The sequence below is a fragment of the Anomaloglossus baeobatrachus genome, chromosome 5 (assembly GCF_048569485.1).
Source record: "Anomaloglossus baeobatrachus isolate aAnoBae1 chromosome 5, aAnoBae1.hap1, whole genome shotgun sequence".
NCBI classification, from domain to species: domain Eukaryota; kingdom Metazoa; phylum Chordata; class Amphibia; order Anura; family Aromobatidae; genus Anomaloglossus; species Anomaloglossus baeobatrachus.
The window spans coordinates 534,429,415-534,447,027 of NC_134357.1; the positions used below are offsets into that span (position 1 = coordinate 534,429,415).

The following is a 17,613-nucleotide window of genomic DNA, read 5'->3' on the forward strand; positions in this document are numbered from 1 at the left end:
AGAATGGTGTCACTTTTGGGTGCTTTCTGTCAGCTAGGTCTATCAAAGTCACTTGAAATGTCATGTGCTCCCTAAGCAAAATAGTTTTGTAAATTTTGTTGGAAAAATGAAAAATTGCTGATAAACTTTGAACTCTTCTAACTTCCTAAAACAAATTTTTTTAAAAATTGCGCTGATGTAAAGTAGACATGTGGGAAATGTTATTTATTAACTATTTTGTGTGATATAACTCACTTGTTTAAGGGCATAAAAATTTTTGAAAAATTCTAAATTTTCAAAATGTTTGCCAAATTTCTTTTACTTTAACAAATAAACACAAAAAAATATCGTCCTAAATTTACTGCCAACATGAAGTACAATTTGTCACAAAAAAAAATCTCAGAATCATCGGGATCCGTTGAAGCGTTCCTGAGTTATAACCTCATGAACTGACATTGATCTGAATGAAAAAAAAATAACTTGGTCATGAAGGGGAAAATTGGCTGCGGCGTGAAGGGGTTAAAGGCTGCGGTTTTTAAAATTGGGTTAATTTTGGCTGTTTTTTACATTTAGGCCCCTAAAAGTCACTTCAGACGTAAAGTGTTCCCTAATAAAATAGGTTTTTAAATTTTGCTAGAAAAATGAATATTTTAAAAACAAATAAAGCTGATGTAAAGTAGACGTGTAGAAAGTGTTAGTCTTATTACAAAAAATAATTAATAGGTATCTGTTTTAAGGGCTTAAAAATTAAGAGTTCAAAAATTGTAATGTTTCCATTTTTTTTTTTTTAAATAAACCCATCAGATTGACCTTAGTTTACCACTAACATGAAGTACAATATGTCACTGAAAAATAATCTTAGAATCACTGAGATATGTTGAAGCATTTCAGAGTTATTACCACATAAAGTGACATTTGACAAAATTAAAAAATTTAGCCTGGTCCGGAATTTGAAGAAAAAGGTTTAGGCAGGAGGGGGTTAAGCACGCCACCCCATTTTGAGAGACAGCTGGCTCAGTGCAGAGACGGCTGTCAGTCAAAGTGCTGGGGCGTGCTTATAGCTGTTGCTCTGTGCTGACAGCAGTGACTGAAGACAACCCAACACTCCTCTATAACTGAAAGCCATAAGCTGCTGTGTGGAATAAAGGTCCTTTCCTCCCAGTAGTCGAGCTTTCAGTGCAGTGGCCAGTCAGCTTTAGAACTTGGTGATTAATTTGGATTGCTTAGAGCTACCCAGCCACATACTCTAATAGCCCAGAGATGTTTCAACACTCATTACTAAATCATTCACAATGAAGACTGTTGGGGTGCAGTGCGAGCATCTTAGGAGATATATTATTGTCTGTAGTAAGTTTTTGTCTATATTAGTTAGTTCCCAAAATGCTCTGATTTAATCGCTTGATACCACAGAAAAGAGATGATTATTAGCATTCACTGCATTGCTACTTTGTCGGCAGAATTTTCAAACATCTTTTTAGTTAGTGTCACATCCGTGTCTGACTGTACTGCTGTAACACCTGCCCTGGTTGGTAGGTGGCGCTGCACTAACATTACTAACTAATCGTTATAACGATGCAAGTTAACTGCATGCCGCACTACGGCGTGCTTTCAGGTAAGGTTTCCTTCTGACAGCAAAGTGTCTAGAGAGGAAAAAAAACCCAGATTAAAATAGATCAATAATATAAAGCATTTGATATGTTTTGGACAAATAATATTTTTCAGATACTTCCATCAAAAATATGTAAGTATGTAAGGCCAAACGAAATACATAGACAAACAGCAGCGATAATGTAGTTTTTCAATACTTTGATCAGATTTCATAGGTAGAACTCTACAACTTATTAGACTAAACAACATTGACTATCACCACTATGTAACAAAGACCATAATTACAAGGTGCAAACGATGTGGAAAACTTTTCCAATTAGTTACAGCAGAGACACCGCATGAAGAGGGAAGAAATTATTTTCATAACATTTATTTTGCAACTTCTTAATATGACAGTATCCCACAATTTGGGCACTTGGCAGGGCTCAGAAGGGAAAGACCACCATTTGTCAATTGAAACCCAAATTTTGTGGTAATACTGTAGTTTGCGAGAACCATTTGCAGAATCCTAATATGGCAGAGAACCAGAACAAAAGAAAACCCACCAAATGGACTCCATTTCCCTCAGTGAATTTATCTATAGGTGTAGTGATTATTTTGACTCCACAAGAACGTTCTAGAAATTAGCGGTCACTGACGTCTCTCTGCTATTGGTTTAGTGACAGGTTCTGAGTCTCACTTTTCTCACTTTTTCTTGTGAGACTGCTATTTAAATCTTTTTTTTTCCTTTGGGGAAGAGAGGGTTTAGGTCAGTATTCCCTGTCAGCAAGCAGTCTCATTACGATCTCAGGTGTTTCCAATTTGGACCAGTCACTTTATGTACCCCCTGCTACCAGCAGAGGATGCCAGTTATTCTCATTCATTTTGATGGTTGGCCTGGAGGTGAAAGGAACTGGTTGAACTCTCTCTTGAAGTTGCCTTGGTGGCTGCAGTCTTGGGTCTGACCGCATCAGTTTATTTTCCCCCTGTCTGTCTCCTTCCCTGGTGTATGGTTTCAGTGCAGCGGTGGGACTAGTGATCCTTACCTATCCACTCCCTAGCCAGGACTATTGTAGGATCACTCAGGGTTTCAGGTTTCTGCTCGGTGACAGATTGGCAACTGGCTAGGAGTTAAGGGTACAGTGGTAGGTAAGTGAAGGGGGTGACCATCTTCCCTCTCACTAGGGCTCACCGTTGTTAAAGTATCCCTGGTGTACCCCTTGTTTGTCGTGGTGTTAACCCTGTTAAGTTGTGAGTTTGCCCCCATGCTGGACCTTCCCCAGTCAGCGTCGTGACGTTAGCACAAGGGGCATGTTGCAAAGTGAAAATGGGAAATATGCCATTTTATCACCCATTAAATAGTGCCCAGCTTGTGCTTCTGGAGACACGCACCGCTTAAGTTTGTAAGTAACTTATTTCCACTACAGCAATGCTAAACATGTGGACACTAACAGTGTTTGAGCACTCTGTAAGGCTGAGACGTGAGGGGGACATTTGGCTTTGGGAGGCCAGATTTTGCTGTATTGGTTTATGGAAACTATACTGCCTTTTAGAGGCTTTCAGCTACCAGTAACATGGAAGCCCTCTATTTTTCCAGTTACAAATGTTGAACTAAAGTGGGGTTTTGTTTTCTTGGGGCGGAGTTAAAATTTGTATTCATCTCATTTAAGTTTTTTGTTTTTTTTTGGTGGTTTATTATTCCATTGTTTGGAAAGCAGATGGAATAAGAAGGGTTGAACATCATGGTCTCCTCTGCTCTGAGGTCTATCCTTGGCTCTTGAACTGGTTTTGTCTTAGTAAATAATTAAATGTTGCTTCATAACGTGGATGTTTATGGAAATTTTAAAAAAATAAAAGTATAATTTTCAAGGGTATTTTTATTAAGAAATAATCTTTATTTTGGCAGATAAATGTACATGGAGATCAGATGGAAAGCTGACATCTTCAGTTTTTAAATCCGATGACCTTGATGTCACACAAGATATAACTGAAGTGAATGCCATTACTCCAGATATCCCTTCATCCCTTCACAGCAAAGACCGATCTGATTCATTTAAGGTCCTATCTTCTGATTTATCACAGACTGCTAAGAATGATAGAACTCTCAAAGGATACATGAAAAATCAAACTTCTCATACAGCAAATAAGCCATTTTCAAGTGTAGAATATGAAAAAAGTTTCCCCCTCAAAATGTTCGTTGGTGCACATAAAAAAATTCACACAGAGGACAAAAATATTTGTTCTTCAGAATGTGGCAAAAATAACCAAAAATCAGTGCTTTTTGGACATGAGAATATGTATGCAGAAGATGAGCCATATTCACGTTCAGAATGTGGGAAATATTTTGCAAGTACAACAAATCTTATTAGGCACCAGAAAATGCATACAGGGGAGAAGCCCTTTTCCTGCTCAGAATGTGGCAAATATTTTACACGGAAGTCAGTCGTTGTAACTCATCAAAGAATTCACACAGGAGAGAAGCCATATTCATGTTCAGAATGTGGGAAATGTTTTACACGGAAGTCAGATCTTGTTAAACATCAGAGAGTTCACACAGGGGAGAAGCCATATTTATGTTCAGCATGTGGGAAATGTTTTGCAAGTAAAGTATATCTTATTGCACATCAAAACATTCATACAGGAGAGAAGCCATATTCATGTTCAGAGTGTGGGAAATGTTTTTTATCTAAAGCACATCTTGTTGAACATTGGAAAATTCACACAGGGGAGAAGACATTATCATGTTCAGAATGTGGGCACTGTTTTGCAAGGAAAACACATCTTATTTCACATCAAAGAACTCATACAGGTGAGAAGCCTTTTTCATGTTTCAAATGTGGAAAATGTTTTACACGGAATGCAGCTCTTGTAGTTCACCAGAGATGTCACACAGGGGAGAAACCATTTTCATGTTCAGAATGTGGGAAATGTTTTACACAGAAGCCAGACCTTGTTAAACATAAGAGAGTTCACACAGGGGAGAAGCCATATTTATGTTCAGCATGTGGGAAATGTTTTGCAAGTAAAGTATATCTTATTGCACATCAAATTATTCATACAGGGGAGAAGCCTTTTTCATGTTCAGAATGTGGAAAATGTTTTACACGGAATGCAAATCTTGTAGCTCACCAGAGAAGTCACACAGGGGAGAAGCTATTTTCATGTTCAGAATGTAGGAAATGTTTTACACGGAAGTCTGACCTTGTTAAACATCAGAGCATTCACACAGGGGAGAAACCATTTTCATGTTCAGAATGTGGTAAATGTTTTACACGGAAGTCAGACCTTGTTAAACATCGGAGAGTTCACACAGGGGAGAAGCCATATTTATGTTCAGAATGTGGGAAATGTTTTGCACAGAAACCAAATCTTGTAGCTCACCAGAGAAGTCACACAGGGGAGAAGCTATTTTCATGTTCAGAATGTAGGAAATGTTTTACACGGAATGCAAATCTTGTAGCTCACCAGAGAAGTCACACAGGGGAAAAGCCATTTTCATGTTGATCAGGTAACCTGCATCGGGCAAACATACTGGGAGTGTAGGTAGATTTACACACACTGAAGAGATCATAGCTCATGTGGAGCGCAAATATTTAAAAGGAGACTAAAAAAAACTTTTTCTGAAAACCATATATTACCCCTGAATGTGACTATTCATCAATTTCTTATATGAATTTATGCTGCTTATAATTTCAGCGGGACGATTTATTTATATATTTATATTTTTGCTAAATACCTGTATATTTATCTTGTGGAATAATTTTTATTATGGATATTCCTATAATAATTTGGTTACAGAGGACAATTTTTTCTTTCCTCAATTTATTGAATTATAGGTGGCAGCCGCCGGCCGGGGCGCCATTTTTTAAAGTGTATGTTTTACGGAGGGCATGGCCTAGCAAGGCATGTGAGGAGACACAATTTCTGCAGCTCCTGCTAAGTATCTAGCAAATCCATAGGAGAGAGATCCGGAAAGAGTAAAAAAAAGAAAAAAAGGGGGGCAGCTGGAAGACCCCCTGACGCGTGTGGACCGCTGATTGCCGCTGAAATGACAAAGAGGGGACCGAAGAAACAAGCAGGAGAGCCAGAACGGCAAATCCAAAATGGCACTGTGGGCAGCATGGAGCAGAAGACTACGAGCAGTGTACAGATTGAGGAGATTCGGAGGCAGACTGCAGCCAGGTTGGAGTGTTACGCAAGGCAGGGGAACGGTGGCAGACATGGAGGGACAGAGAAAGGAGAGATGGATGTGCATATGAGCGACAAAAACAGCATGGAGCTCAGTGAAGAAGAAGGGAGGGGGGAATGCAGTGAGCGAGATGCTGCAGCTGCTGTCTGCCCAGAAGTGATACAGCCTGGAACTCAAGCAGCGCTGACAGAAGCTGATGGGTGCACAGAGCATTCCTGAAGAACCCACATTAAGAGATGTATTAACAGCAGTAATGTAGCGCAGATCATCTATAATGGAGGTGACCCAGCAGCTACGGAGCCTTAGAGAAGACATGGCGTCCATGCGGCATAAGTTACATGAAGTCAAAGAAAGAACAGGAGAAGTGGAGCAGAGAGTCAGTGTCATGGAGGACCGCGTGGCAGGGTCTGACAGAAATGGGTAGCATGCAGCACAACAAATAGCAGCACTCCTGGCGAAAACAGACGACCTGGAATATAGATCAAGGCATAACAACCTGAGATTAATTGGTGTCCCAGAGAAAGTGGAAGGTGCATCCCCAACTGAATTCTTTGAACAGTGGCTAAAAGGTAAAATCGGATCTGAGCATCTCACCCCGCTATATGCAGTGGAAAGAGCGCATAGGGTGCCCACCCGACCTGTCTTGGCCAAAATATTGCACTATATAAACAGAGATAATATTCTGAAGTAAGCCAGAGGACACACTGATCTGACCATCAATGGCTCCAAAATATCCATCGTCCCAGATTACTCCATTGAAGAGCAAAAACAAAGGGCCAAGTTTATTGACATCAAGAGAAGGCTGAGACAACTAAATCTGGTATACTCCATGATGTACCCGGCGAAGCTGAGAGTGGTGGCGGGAGAAAAAGTATACTTTTTTTCGGATCCTAAAGAAGCGTTGCGATGGCTGGATGTCAATTGCAGTGTCTGCGGGGAGACGGAGGTGAAGGGGAAGCTGGGGACTGACTTTGGAAGGCACTTTACCTCTTACTGTGAATAGCAGTGTAAAGGAGAAAATACACAGTATGGTTGCTGAGGAGAAGGTTCTATTTGAATTTTCTGTTGTTTTTTTCTTTCCCTCCCTGGAAGTTTGAATTTAACTATCTGTTTGATGGAATCTAGAAGGGGAAGATTTTCTGGTAAAGAAGAGAGGAAGTAGCACCTTGATCCAGAGGCGGGACTCTCTAATAAGCTCTGGACACGTAATGTATGGTTGTCAAATATGGACATGGGGGGTGGGAGGGGCGGAAAGAGGGGGGAGGGTGTTTCTCCCCCCCTCCTTTTTTTTTTTCCCCCCTCCTCTTTCCTCCTCTGAATGCACAGATCTGTGGAAAGATGCATTACAGAAACATGGCAGGACTGCATCGCAATTTTCATGGACAGCCGGATACCGTGTAGGTCAAACAGGTGTGAGCTGTTTACTCGTCTGGAGATCTTAATTTGGGGGATGTGGATGGTTAATTGGGATATATATATATATATGTCCATATGTCCATCTTTTGCCTGGGCTCCTCCTCTCTCCTCTAATATATATTATATATATATATATATATATATATATATATATATATATATATATATATATATATATATATATATATATTAGAGGAGAGAGGAGGAGCCCAGGCAAAAGATGGACAAGGTATCGGGCGAAATTGTCAAGGCGAAAATATGCCCTCCGTCCCTGTTGCGAAGGGGCCAGGCGGCAATGATATGCTGTTCATATGTTTATTGTTGAGTGGGTGTTTGTATTGGAGGGGTAGGGGGTGGGAGAGCCGGTCAACAGTCTCATTTGACCTATTAGAAAGCTTGAAAAGGGTGAGAATTAATTGGTTATGCAAATGGCGGGGCGTATTAAGCTTATTAGTTGGAATATCAGGGGCTTAGCCTCTGGCATCAAAAGGAAAGCAGTATTTCAATATTCGCGTACAGAAAAACCTGACCTGATTTGCTTGCAGGAAACACACATGGTACCGGAGAAGTTGCATTTGTTGGATAGACTGTGGCTTAGAGTGGGGTACCACTCTATGTATTCTGTATACTTTAGGGGGGCCATTATATTGGTTCGCTTAGGTACGAGATTTGAATGTTTAAAGGTCATTATGGATAAGGATGGGCGATATGTCTGTTTATCCTGTAGGTTGGGGACAAGGGCTGTAGTAATTATATCCTTATATATACCTCCGCCGTATTGTAGTAAGCTTCTTTATGATTTGATAACCGTATTGGCAAATTTCCCGGGAGTTCCCTTTATAACAATGGACGACTTTAATAATGTTCTGAATTCGCAATGGGATAAAGGGAGACATGAGGCACGAAAGGAGGGACGTAATCGTACACCGTTTGGCAATTTACTTAAAGAAACGGCGATGATTTACTTGTAGAGGACTAGGCATCCGGATGTGTATCAGTACTCCTGCTATTCGGCTACGTTTTCATCCCTTTCGCATATAGATTTGGCCCTGGGTAATGAGGCTATGCATAGTTTGGTAGTGGGCGTGAAATATTACCCAAGAACGGTATCAGACCATTCACCTATGGGGGTGGAAATAGACTTAGGGGACCAACGAAACCAAAATAGACCCCTGTGGAAATTAATTCCTTTCTGCTTGCAGTTAGTGGACGGAGGGGGGGCATTGGTGAGAGTCTAAGGGAGTACCTTAGGTTTAATGAAGGGTCAGCGTCTATTAGCATGGTTTGGGAGGCATTGAAGGCATACTTGAGGGGACTATATATATAAGGGGAATATCTAAGGTCAAGTCGGAGGCGAAACGACAGGATCAGCTTGCATTCCAGGAATTAGGGGAGACGGAAGAGGCTTTAATCTTAAATCCCACACCGGCGGCAAAAGCTAGGATGAAGGTAACTCAAAAAGCGGTTACTAGTTTGACTATACAGGCTGCGGAAAGAATGAAAATATTTCAGACTAGGCAGTCCTTTGAAAATGGAGAGAGAGCGGGACATCTATTGGTGGTGATAGCTGCGGCGCAGAGGGAACCGGCGTTTATTGCGCATCTGCGTTCGGCAGAGGGAGTGGAGGTCACGGATACCCCGGAGATTTTGAAAGTATTGGAAACATTCTATTCTGACTTGTACTCAATCAAGGTTCACCCGGAGGTGGGGGAGGTAGATGAATTTTTGAGTAGAGCCCAATTACCAGTCCTCTCAAGGGAATGCAGAGAGCTACTGGATGAACCATTTGATCTGGAAGAGCTAGAGATGGCTCTGAGTGATATGGCGAATGATAAGGCGCCGGGGGTGGATGGATTTCCGGCGGAAGTATATAAACAGCATAGGGAGGTTTTGTTGCCGGTGCTGCTCAGAGTATATAATGAATGTTTGGAGAGGGGAGAGCTGATGCAGTCTATGCAGGAGGCGATAATTGTGGTGCTTCTTAAGGAAGGCAAGGATCCATATTTGCCAGGATCATATAGGCCAATATCTCTTCTGACAGTGGATGTGAAGCTATTGACTAAAATACTGGCGAATAGGCTTACCAAGGTCATAACATCTTTAATTCACTCGGATCAAGCAGGGTTTATGCCTAATAAATCCACAGCAACTAATATTAGGAGAGTATACCTCATTATGCAAGTATCGTCGGAAAACAGGGGGCGGCGGGTGATTCTTTTTCTAGCCAAAGCTTTTGAGAATGTGGAGTGGGAATATTTATGGACCACAATGCGGATGATTGGCTTTGGGGAAATGTATATTAGATGGGTGAAGCTGCTATATTCCGCCCCCAAGGCCAGAGTTCGGGCGAATGGAAGCATGTCAGAGGGATTCTCTCTTTCTAGGAGAAAGAGGCAGGGTTGTCCACTGTCTCCCTTGTTGTTTGCCATGGCTATTGAGCCATTGACGGCAGTGATACAGAAGGCAACGGGGGTAGTAGGGTATAGATATGGGAGGGTGGAGGAGAAAGTGGCCCTATATGCCGATATGTTACTGTTTTTGGAAAATGCAGGAAGTTCCTTGGAGGAAGTAATGCGAATAATATCTAAGTTTGGAAGGATATCGGGGCTTAGTATAAACTGGGACAAATCGGTTCTAATGCCAATAGATGAAGCGCCTTCCAGTATAGTGGTGACCTGTGGTGACAGTACAGGTGGTGTCTGAGTTTAAATATTTGTGCATTAGAATATCTAACAAATTGACAGACTATGAACGACTTAATCTTACCCCCCTCTTGCTCAAGTTCAAGTAAAAGATTTCAGCCTGGTCTAAATTATATCTTACGGTGGTAGGGAGACTTAATTTAATCAAAATGATACTTATGCCCCAATTGTTGTACGTTCTCCATAACGCCCCAGTGTGGCTACCACAAAACAGATTTTATAGAATAAATTCTATTTTCCGGCATCTAATTTCGGGAAGGAAACGCCCACGAATGAAGTTAGAGTATCTACAGAACCCGAAGGATGAAGGGGAACTGGCTCTCCCGAACCCATGGTGTTACTACTTGGCTGCTCAGGGACGGCACTTGGTCGGATGGAGGGAAGCGGGATCTGAGACATCGGTGGGGAAAGTACTGCAGTATGTGATGGGAAAAAGTCATTTGCTGGCTAGTTTGGAGGCGGGAAAATTTCGTGTCTTTGCTGCATCATACCCTACTACACAGTTGATAAAGTATGGAGTAAGATCAAACAAGTAAGAAGGATAATGGGGTTCACTAGATATACCCCCATATGGGATAACCCTAACATCCAGACGTTGGTATCCTTTAAGGAATTTGGGCAATAGAGAATTGGTATTTGGTACCTTTCCCAGGTGATGGATGGAAATATATTTAAGACCTTTGAGGAGATTCTGAAAGAATTCCCGTTGGGACATGGTATGTTCTATAAATATTTGCAGCTATGTCATGCATGTGAATCACAAAATAGAAGAACACCAATTAGTATACAGTCGAATAGCGTGATTAATATACTGGGAATGCAGAGAGGAACGGCGGGATGCATATCAATGGTGTATGGAGGACTGTTGTCTATGTCTGTGGGGAGGCAGCAAATTGGAGCATATGCAATGTGAGTGGAGGATGTGGGAGATATCGGGGAGGAGAAGTGGGAGTCTATTCTGCAATATGTAACTAAAATATCTCTGAGTGAGGCGAAACGGTTATCACAGTTATATGTTATATATAGAGTCTATAGAACCCCCATGTGGATGCAGAAAGTGGGAGTCAGAACGGATTCCAAATGCCCAAAATGTGGTGTGGAAGAAGCTGGGATCATACATATGTTATGGGAGTGCCTGTGTTTGCAAGGGTTTTGCGGTGTAGTATTGAACTTAATTAAATCAGTAATGCAAGTGGAACTACCAAGAAATCTGCTGGTTTGTGTGCTGGGGTATGTGGATGAAGTGGGGGCGGAGGAGCAAGAGAAACTGGCAGTGGCACGATTGTTGTATGCAGCAAGGAAATTAATTGCATCGTACTGGATAACTGAAAAAACACCGACACGTAAGGAATATGTTGAAAAAGTGAATTATATTGTTCTCATGGAGAAACATATTTATTTTAAAAGGGGGAGAAGAACTCAGTATGAGAAGATTTGGAGTAAGTGGCTAGACTTTCCAGGATTGGCATCATGGGAATTATTGAAAGACAGGATATTTGGAATCTAGAGAGGAGAGAACAGATTGCAGGAAGTGTGCAAGAACGTAGTGGGTCATAAATGAAGAGAAATGCGAAGAGTGGGGGGATGAGACTGTCGACCGGAAGCGGGAGGGGGAATGTTTATTTTTAATGGTATGTATATTAAAATGAAAAACTTATAATAAAAATGTATCTGACTTAAAAAAAAAGTGTATGTTTTACAACTGTGCAATATATGTGTATTGTATTTTTTGATTGGAGCATTGTAACTTTTATAAATAGTAAATTAAATCCCCATTTTAAAGTTGAAATAAAACTAAAAAAAAATTTCAATCAATAATAACCTTAGTTTAGGGCAGATTTTTTACACATATAAGTAATTTCCTTATATGTATGTCTTATACCATTTCTTATTAATCCAGGCATAGTGAGGGTGTTTTGCCTTAAATCTAGCTGCAAAACTATTGGTTTATAGGGGTACTAGCGCTGACCTCTATCTTTTACGGGTGTATATTTTCATTTTCATGTTCAGAATGTGGGAAATGTTTTACACGGAAGTCAGAGCTTGTTAGACATCAGAGAGTTCACAAAGGGGAGAAGCCATTTTCATGTTCAGAATGTGGAAATGTTTTACACGGAAGTCAGAGCTTGTTAACCATCAGAGAGTTCACAACGGAAAAGCCATATTCATGTTCAGAATGTAAGGCCACATCTGGAATACGGGATCCAGTTGTGGGCTCCACATTTTAAAAAGGACATTCAGAAGTTAGAGTCAGTTCAAAGGCGGGCAACTAGACTATTACAAGGAATGGAAGGCCTCCCATATGATGACAGGTTGAAAAAGTTAGATATGTTTAGCTTAGAAAAAAGACGTCTCAGAGGAGATCTCATTTATATGTATAAATACATGTGTGGTCAATATAAAGGACTGGCACATGACTTATTTCTTCCAAAGACAGTACTAAGGACCAGGGGGCACTCACTGCGAGTGGAAGAAAAGCGATTCTGACACCTAAATAGGAAAGGGTTCTTTACAGTTAGAGCAGTCAGACTGTGGAATGCCCTACCACAAGAGGTAGTAATGGCAGATACTATAACAGCTTTTAAAAAAGGGCTGGATGATTTCCTCAGTACACAAAACATTGTTGGTTATAAATGACTTAGTGACTAAATGTAGAACTGGTGGAGGAAGGTTGAACTAGATGGACCTAGGTCTTTTTTCAACCTAAGTAACTATGTAACTATGTAACTATGTAATGTGGGAAATGTTTTGCAAGTAAAGCACACCTTATTGCACATCAAAGAACTCGCACATGGTAGAAGCAGTTTTTATGTTCAAAATGTGGGAGAGATTTAATAGATAACAAAATCAGAAAGATAACAACCGGGCATGGATAGTCTCTTTTAGAAAAAGCTGTAGTTAAAGCTGAAAGAGTCTGCCTTCTCCAGGTGCACATCCACAGAAGCTAGTTCAAGTAAATCCAAAGTAGACAGAAAAGGCAGCACTCACCGGAGTTGAAAGCATGATTCTTTTATTATTGTTTTCCTTGCTCTTACATGTGGTAGGACGGGTACAGGGGAGGTGAGGGAGGCTAGGACTTTGGACAACGGGCTGTTTCGCACAGCTTGTGCTTTCACAAGTCCTTGTGATAATGGACGTCAGATCCGCTCCTTATCAGGGTAAGTGCGGAACGTACATCACACAGTGATTTAAAATTAACTAGACCAAGTCTAATATAAATCAACCAAAACTACATCGCAAATATGAAAAGAAGTCATATGAATTAAACATTATGAAGCACGTCTTCAGAACATTCAATATTAAGTATTGCATATCTTGTTAAACACCAGAAATTACATATGGGGGAGAGAAGCCGTTATCATGTTCAGAATGGAAAATGTATTACCCAGAAATGTCATCTTTTTGAAAGATTCAAGATCACAAATCTCTCATGGGGAGAAGCAATGTAGAAGATAAGTGTTTTACTTAAACTTCATATTTTGTTGTACACCAAGAAAATTTCATATGGAGAGAAACCATATATTTTGACAAACTGTACAAGAAACACATAACAAAGAGCGCTAAAGTAAAGATGATTTTTTTTTAACGCAGAACTATTTTAGGAATGGAGCAGACTACTATGTCCAGCAATGGGGCATAACAATGGGGACCAGGGTCACACCAATTTATGCAAACCTGTATATAGGTAGGTGGGAGGATACCCACATATACCCTGGTGGTGTGGTTCTTGAGAACTTGGTCCTATGGCGTAGGTTCATAGATGATATTGTCTTTGTTTGGTCTGGTGATGAGTCCTCACTATTGGAGATTTTTAAGGATATTAACAAAAATGAATTTTACTTACACTTTACACTTAACAGTGGTGTGAAAAGTGTTCGCCCCTTCCTGATTTCTTATACTTTTTGCATGTTTGCCACACTTAAATGTTTCAGATCATCAAACAAATTTAATGATTAGACAAAGATAACACAAGTAAACACAAAATGCAGTTCATAAAGGAAGGTCTTTAGGATTGGATTTCTTTTCCCTTAATAATAAAGGCCCTGTGTGGAAAAAGTGATTGCTCCCTAAGCCTAATAACTAGTTGGGCCAATCTAACCAACATACTTACCTTCCAAACGACCTCGCTGTGGGCGGCGAACATCCTCTTCCTGAAGGGGGAGGGACGTTCGGCGGCACAGCGACGTCACACAGCGGCCGGCCAATAGAAGCAGAGGGGCGGAGATGAGCAGGACATAAACCTCCCGCCCACCTCCTTCCTTCTGCATTGCCGGCGGCCGCAGGTAAGCTGCAGTTCATCGTTCCTGGGGTGTCACACGGAGCGACGTGTGCTGCCTCGGGAACGATGAACTACCAGAGCACAGAAGGACGTTCAATTTTTTGAAAATGAGCGACGTGTCAACGAGCAACGATAAGGTAAATATTTTTGCTCGTTCACAGTCGCTCATTTGTGTTACACGCTACTGTTGTGAATGTCAGTTATGCTTTTGCTGCTGTGAGGCTCCCTCTTGTGGCCAGGAATGGTTTGGACAGAGACCATGTGTGTTGAGCAATGGGCGTTTCCATTGCTAACTCTCTGCCTATTTAAACCCTGGTCTGCTGGCAGGCTATGTCACTTCTTCTTTGTTCACCAGCCTGCTTCATCCTACTCCAGACCACATCTACCCCAGATAAGTGCTTGGCTCTTTATTTGTTGTTTGATTCTTTTGCTTTTATCTGAGTTTGTCATTTGCTGTGGTTATTGTCAGTTTATTTGCATGCAGGGATCTTCCCTCTCGTTGCTTAGCTGGGAAGCTCCCTGCAGCTATGTTTGGAGTATTGCTCCTATAAGTCCATGTGTTTGTTGCTTCTTGAATTTGTATGGTTCCTGCTTTCTGTTCATTGGTATGACAAGAGCGCCTGGTATAGGACGGAGTTCAAATCTAGCGATCTGAGGGCTTTTTGCACTATCATGTTTTTGGATTTTTGTAGGGTTTTTCTCTGGCCACCATCAGTCCCTTTCCTATCCTGTCCTATTTAGTCAGTAGGGCCTCACCTTTTGCTAATCCTAGCATCCATCTGTGTATTGTGTTTTCCTATATCACTGCAGTCTTTGAATGTGGGGGGCTTGCTATTATTTATCTATTTTCTGAGGCATAGAGTTATTCAGCTTTCCTTCCTTTAGGATAGCTAGTTCTCCGTCTGGGTTCACGGTGCATAGGATGTTAGTTCACCCCTCGGCTACTTCTAGTGTTGATGGTTAGTAAGGGGATGGCGGCCAGATTAGTTGCCATTGCTCTTGTCACCTTTAACCAATGATTTATGGTGGGTCTTCCATGGTTCCGGATCATAACACGCTACGATATGTCAAACGAGGCCGGATGTGCGTCACTAACGACGTGACCCCAACGGCATATCGTTAGATATATCGTAGCGTGTAAAGCGGCCTTATGCCATTCAGAGGTGGACTTGCTGGTATGTTTTGAATTATTGTCCTGCTGCATAACCCAAGTGCACTTCAGCTTGCGGTAACAGAGAACCAGACATTCACAATCAGGATTTTTTGGTAGACAGCAGAATTCATGGTTCCATTTACCACAGCAAGTCTTCTAGGTCCTGAAACAGCAAAACAGCCCCAGACCATCACAGTATTACCAATCTTAACTGTTGGTTTGATGTTCCATTTCTGACATGTCATGCCAGATATAATGGAACATACACTTCCAAGAAGTTCAATTTTTGTCTCGTCAGTCCACAGAATATTCTTCCAAAATTCTTGGGGATCATCAAGATGTTTTTTGTCAAAGCAGAGAGAAGCCTTTGTTTTTTTTGCTCAGCAGTGGTTTTCATCTTGGAACTCTGCCATGGAAGCTATTTTTACCCAGTCTCTTCCTTATGGTGTAGTCATGAACACTAACATTAACTGAGGCAAATGAGGCCTGCTGTTCTTTGGATGTTGTTGCAAAGTCTTTTGTGACTTATTTGAAATGTTGTCACTGGCTCTTAGGGTAACTTTGTTTGGATGGCCACTCCTGGGAAGTTTCAGCACTGTTCCATGTTTTCGCCATTAATTTATAATGACTCTCACTGTGGTTCGCTGGAGTTCTAAAGCTTTAGAAATGGCTTTATAACCTTTTCCAGACTGATGGATCACAATTGTTTCTTATTTGCTCCTAAATTTATTTGGATCGCAGCATGGTGTCTAACTGTTGAGGATTATTTGTCTACTACACTTTGTCAGGCAGGTCCTATATAAGTGATTTCTTGATTGAGAACTGGTGTGGCAGTAATTGGGCCTGGGTGTGGCTTGGGAAACTTGGCATGGCTAGGGAAATTGAACTCCATTTCCCAAAGATCAAATGATAAAGTACAGTTAATTTATGTTTTAAGGGGTATATGTGTGTGTGTGTCTCCACCGGAGTCCGCTCCTGCGACTTCTGCTCCAATCGCCAGGCGACACCATGTTCCCACCATGGATAGTGCTGGTGATGGGAGAGAAGTCGGTGCCCGTGGCTCTGCTGAGCACAGGCTCCGCTTATCCACTAGGCTGTTTCCCTGGAACCTGCAGTACCACTGGCTGACTGTAGGTGGCGTGTGTCTTCCAGCTGAATTTGCCATCATTCACCTGCAGCCAATGGAAAGACACCACACCCTTCTTATTCCCCCTCCTGTCATGTGACCACTGCCAGGGATAGTTTGTATTCCTGGTTCCTGTGCTGTTTGTATTTTGATTCCTGTGCGCTGACCTTGCTTGTGTTCTGACTACCCTTCTGCCTGTCGTTTATGTACCTCACTGCCCGATCCGAATTTTGACTTCTGCTTCATTTGCTGATTACGTCCACTTGGTGAATGGCTTCCCTCTAGCCTGTCCATTACAGCCCGTCTGTGTCTGTGGATCCAGGCAGGCGTTACATTATCTCTGGCCCACTAACAAAAAAAAAAAATGGATCCTCTACAAACTGTGATAAACCAAGTACTAACCCTGTCTGGCTGGATTCAAGGACTTGCACAGCAAGTGCAAGACCTCCAGTCTGCCCAAGTTCAAGCTCCTGCAGCACCTCCTTAATCATGTCCAGAGTCCCGTCGACTTCAAGGGAGCAGATCACGTTGTGGAGCCCATCATGGAGAGCCTGGATCTCAGAGGCAATCGCTTCCAGAGCCGCAGCAGCACCTGAGTGGGCCCCAGGATACTCACTCAGGTGCCCAGGTACTCCCTGCAGACCCTATAAAGTTAATGTTACCTGTCTCATTGTCTCATGAGGGAAAAGCTGTGTGGCTGGAGGCCTTTGTTGATTGTGGTTTAGCAGCCAATTTCATAAACTCTGATGTAGCAAAAGAGCTGGGTTTGTTTTTGCAGAAGCTAAGCTCTCCCATTAAAATCTCTGCCATTAATAATACTCCCCTCACTCAGGGTGTGGTTAATTTTGTAACCCCAGAGATCTCCATGCTTGTTGGAGCTTTGCATGTAGAATCGGTGTCATTTTTTGTTCTTGAGAACCTGACGTCGGCAGTGGCATTGGGCATGCCATGGCTGCGTAAACATAACCCGGTCATAGACTGGCACCAGGGTGAGATTGTACGCTGGAGCTCTGTGTGTCAGGAGACATGTATGTCTTTATCTGTTAACCTGACTAGAGCTGAACCTGTCCTCATACCTCATGCATTCCGGCATTTTGCTGATGTGTTTTCTGTTTCTGACTCTGAAAAATTACCTCCTCACAGAGATTATGATTGCCCCGTAGATTTGGTCCCCAATTCCTG

At 41.8% G+C, this 17,613-nt stretch overlaps 1 protein-coding gene across 1 annotated transcript in view; it reads left to right on the forward strand.

Annotated features, from left to right (window-relative positions):
• LOC142312156 (uncharacterized) overlaps positions 1 to 17,613 on the forward strand; it is a 186,704-nt gene that overhangs the window by 65,312 nt on the left and 103,779 nt on the right. Inside the window, 3 exon segments of the mRNA XM_075351058.1 lie at positions 3,936 to 5,074; positions 11,884 to 11,967; positions 12,607 to 12,664. Coding sequence (XP_075207173.1) covers positions 3,936 to 5,074; positions 11,884 to 11,967; positions 12,607 to 12,664 — 1,281 coding nt within the window.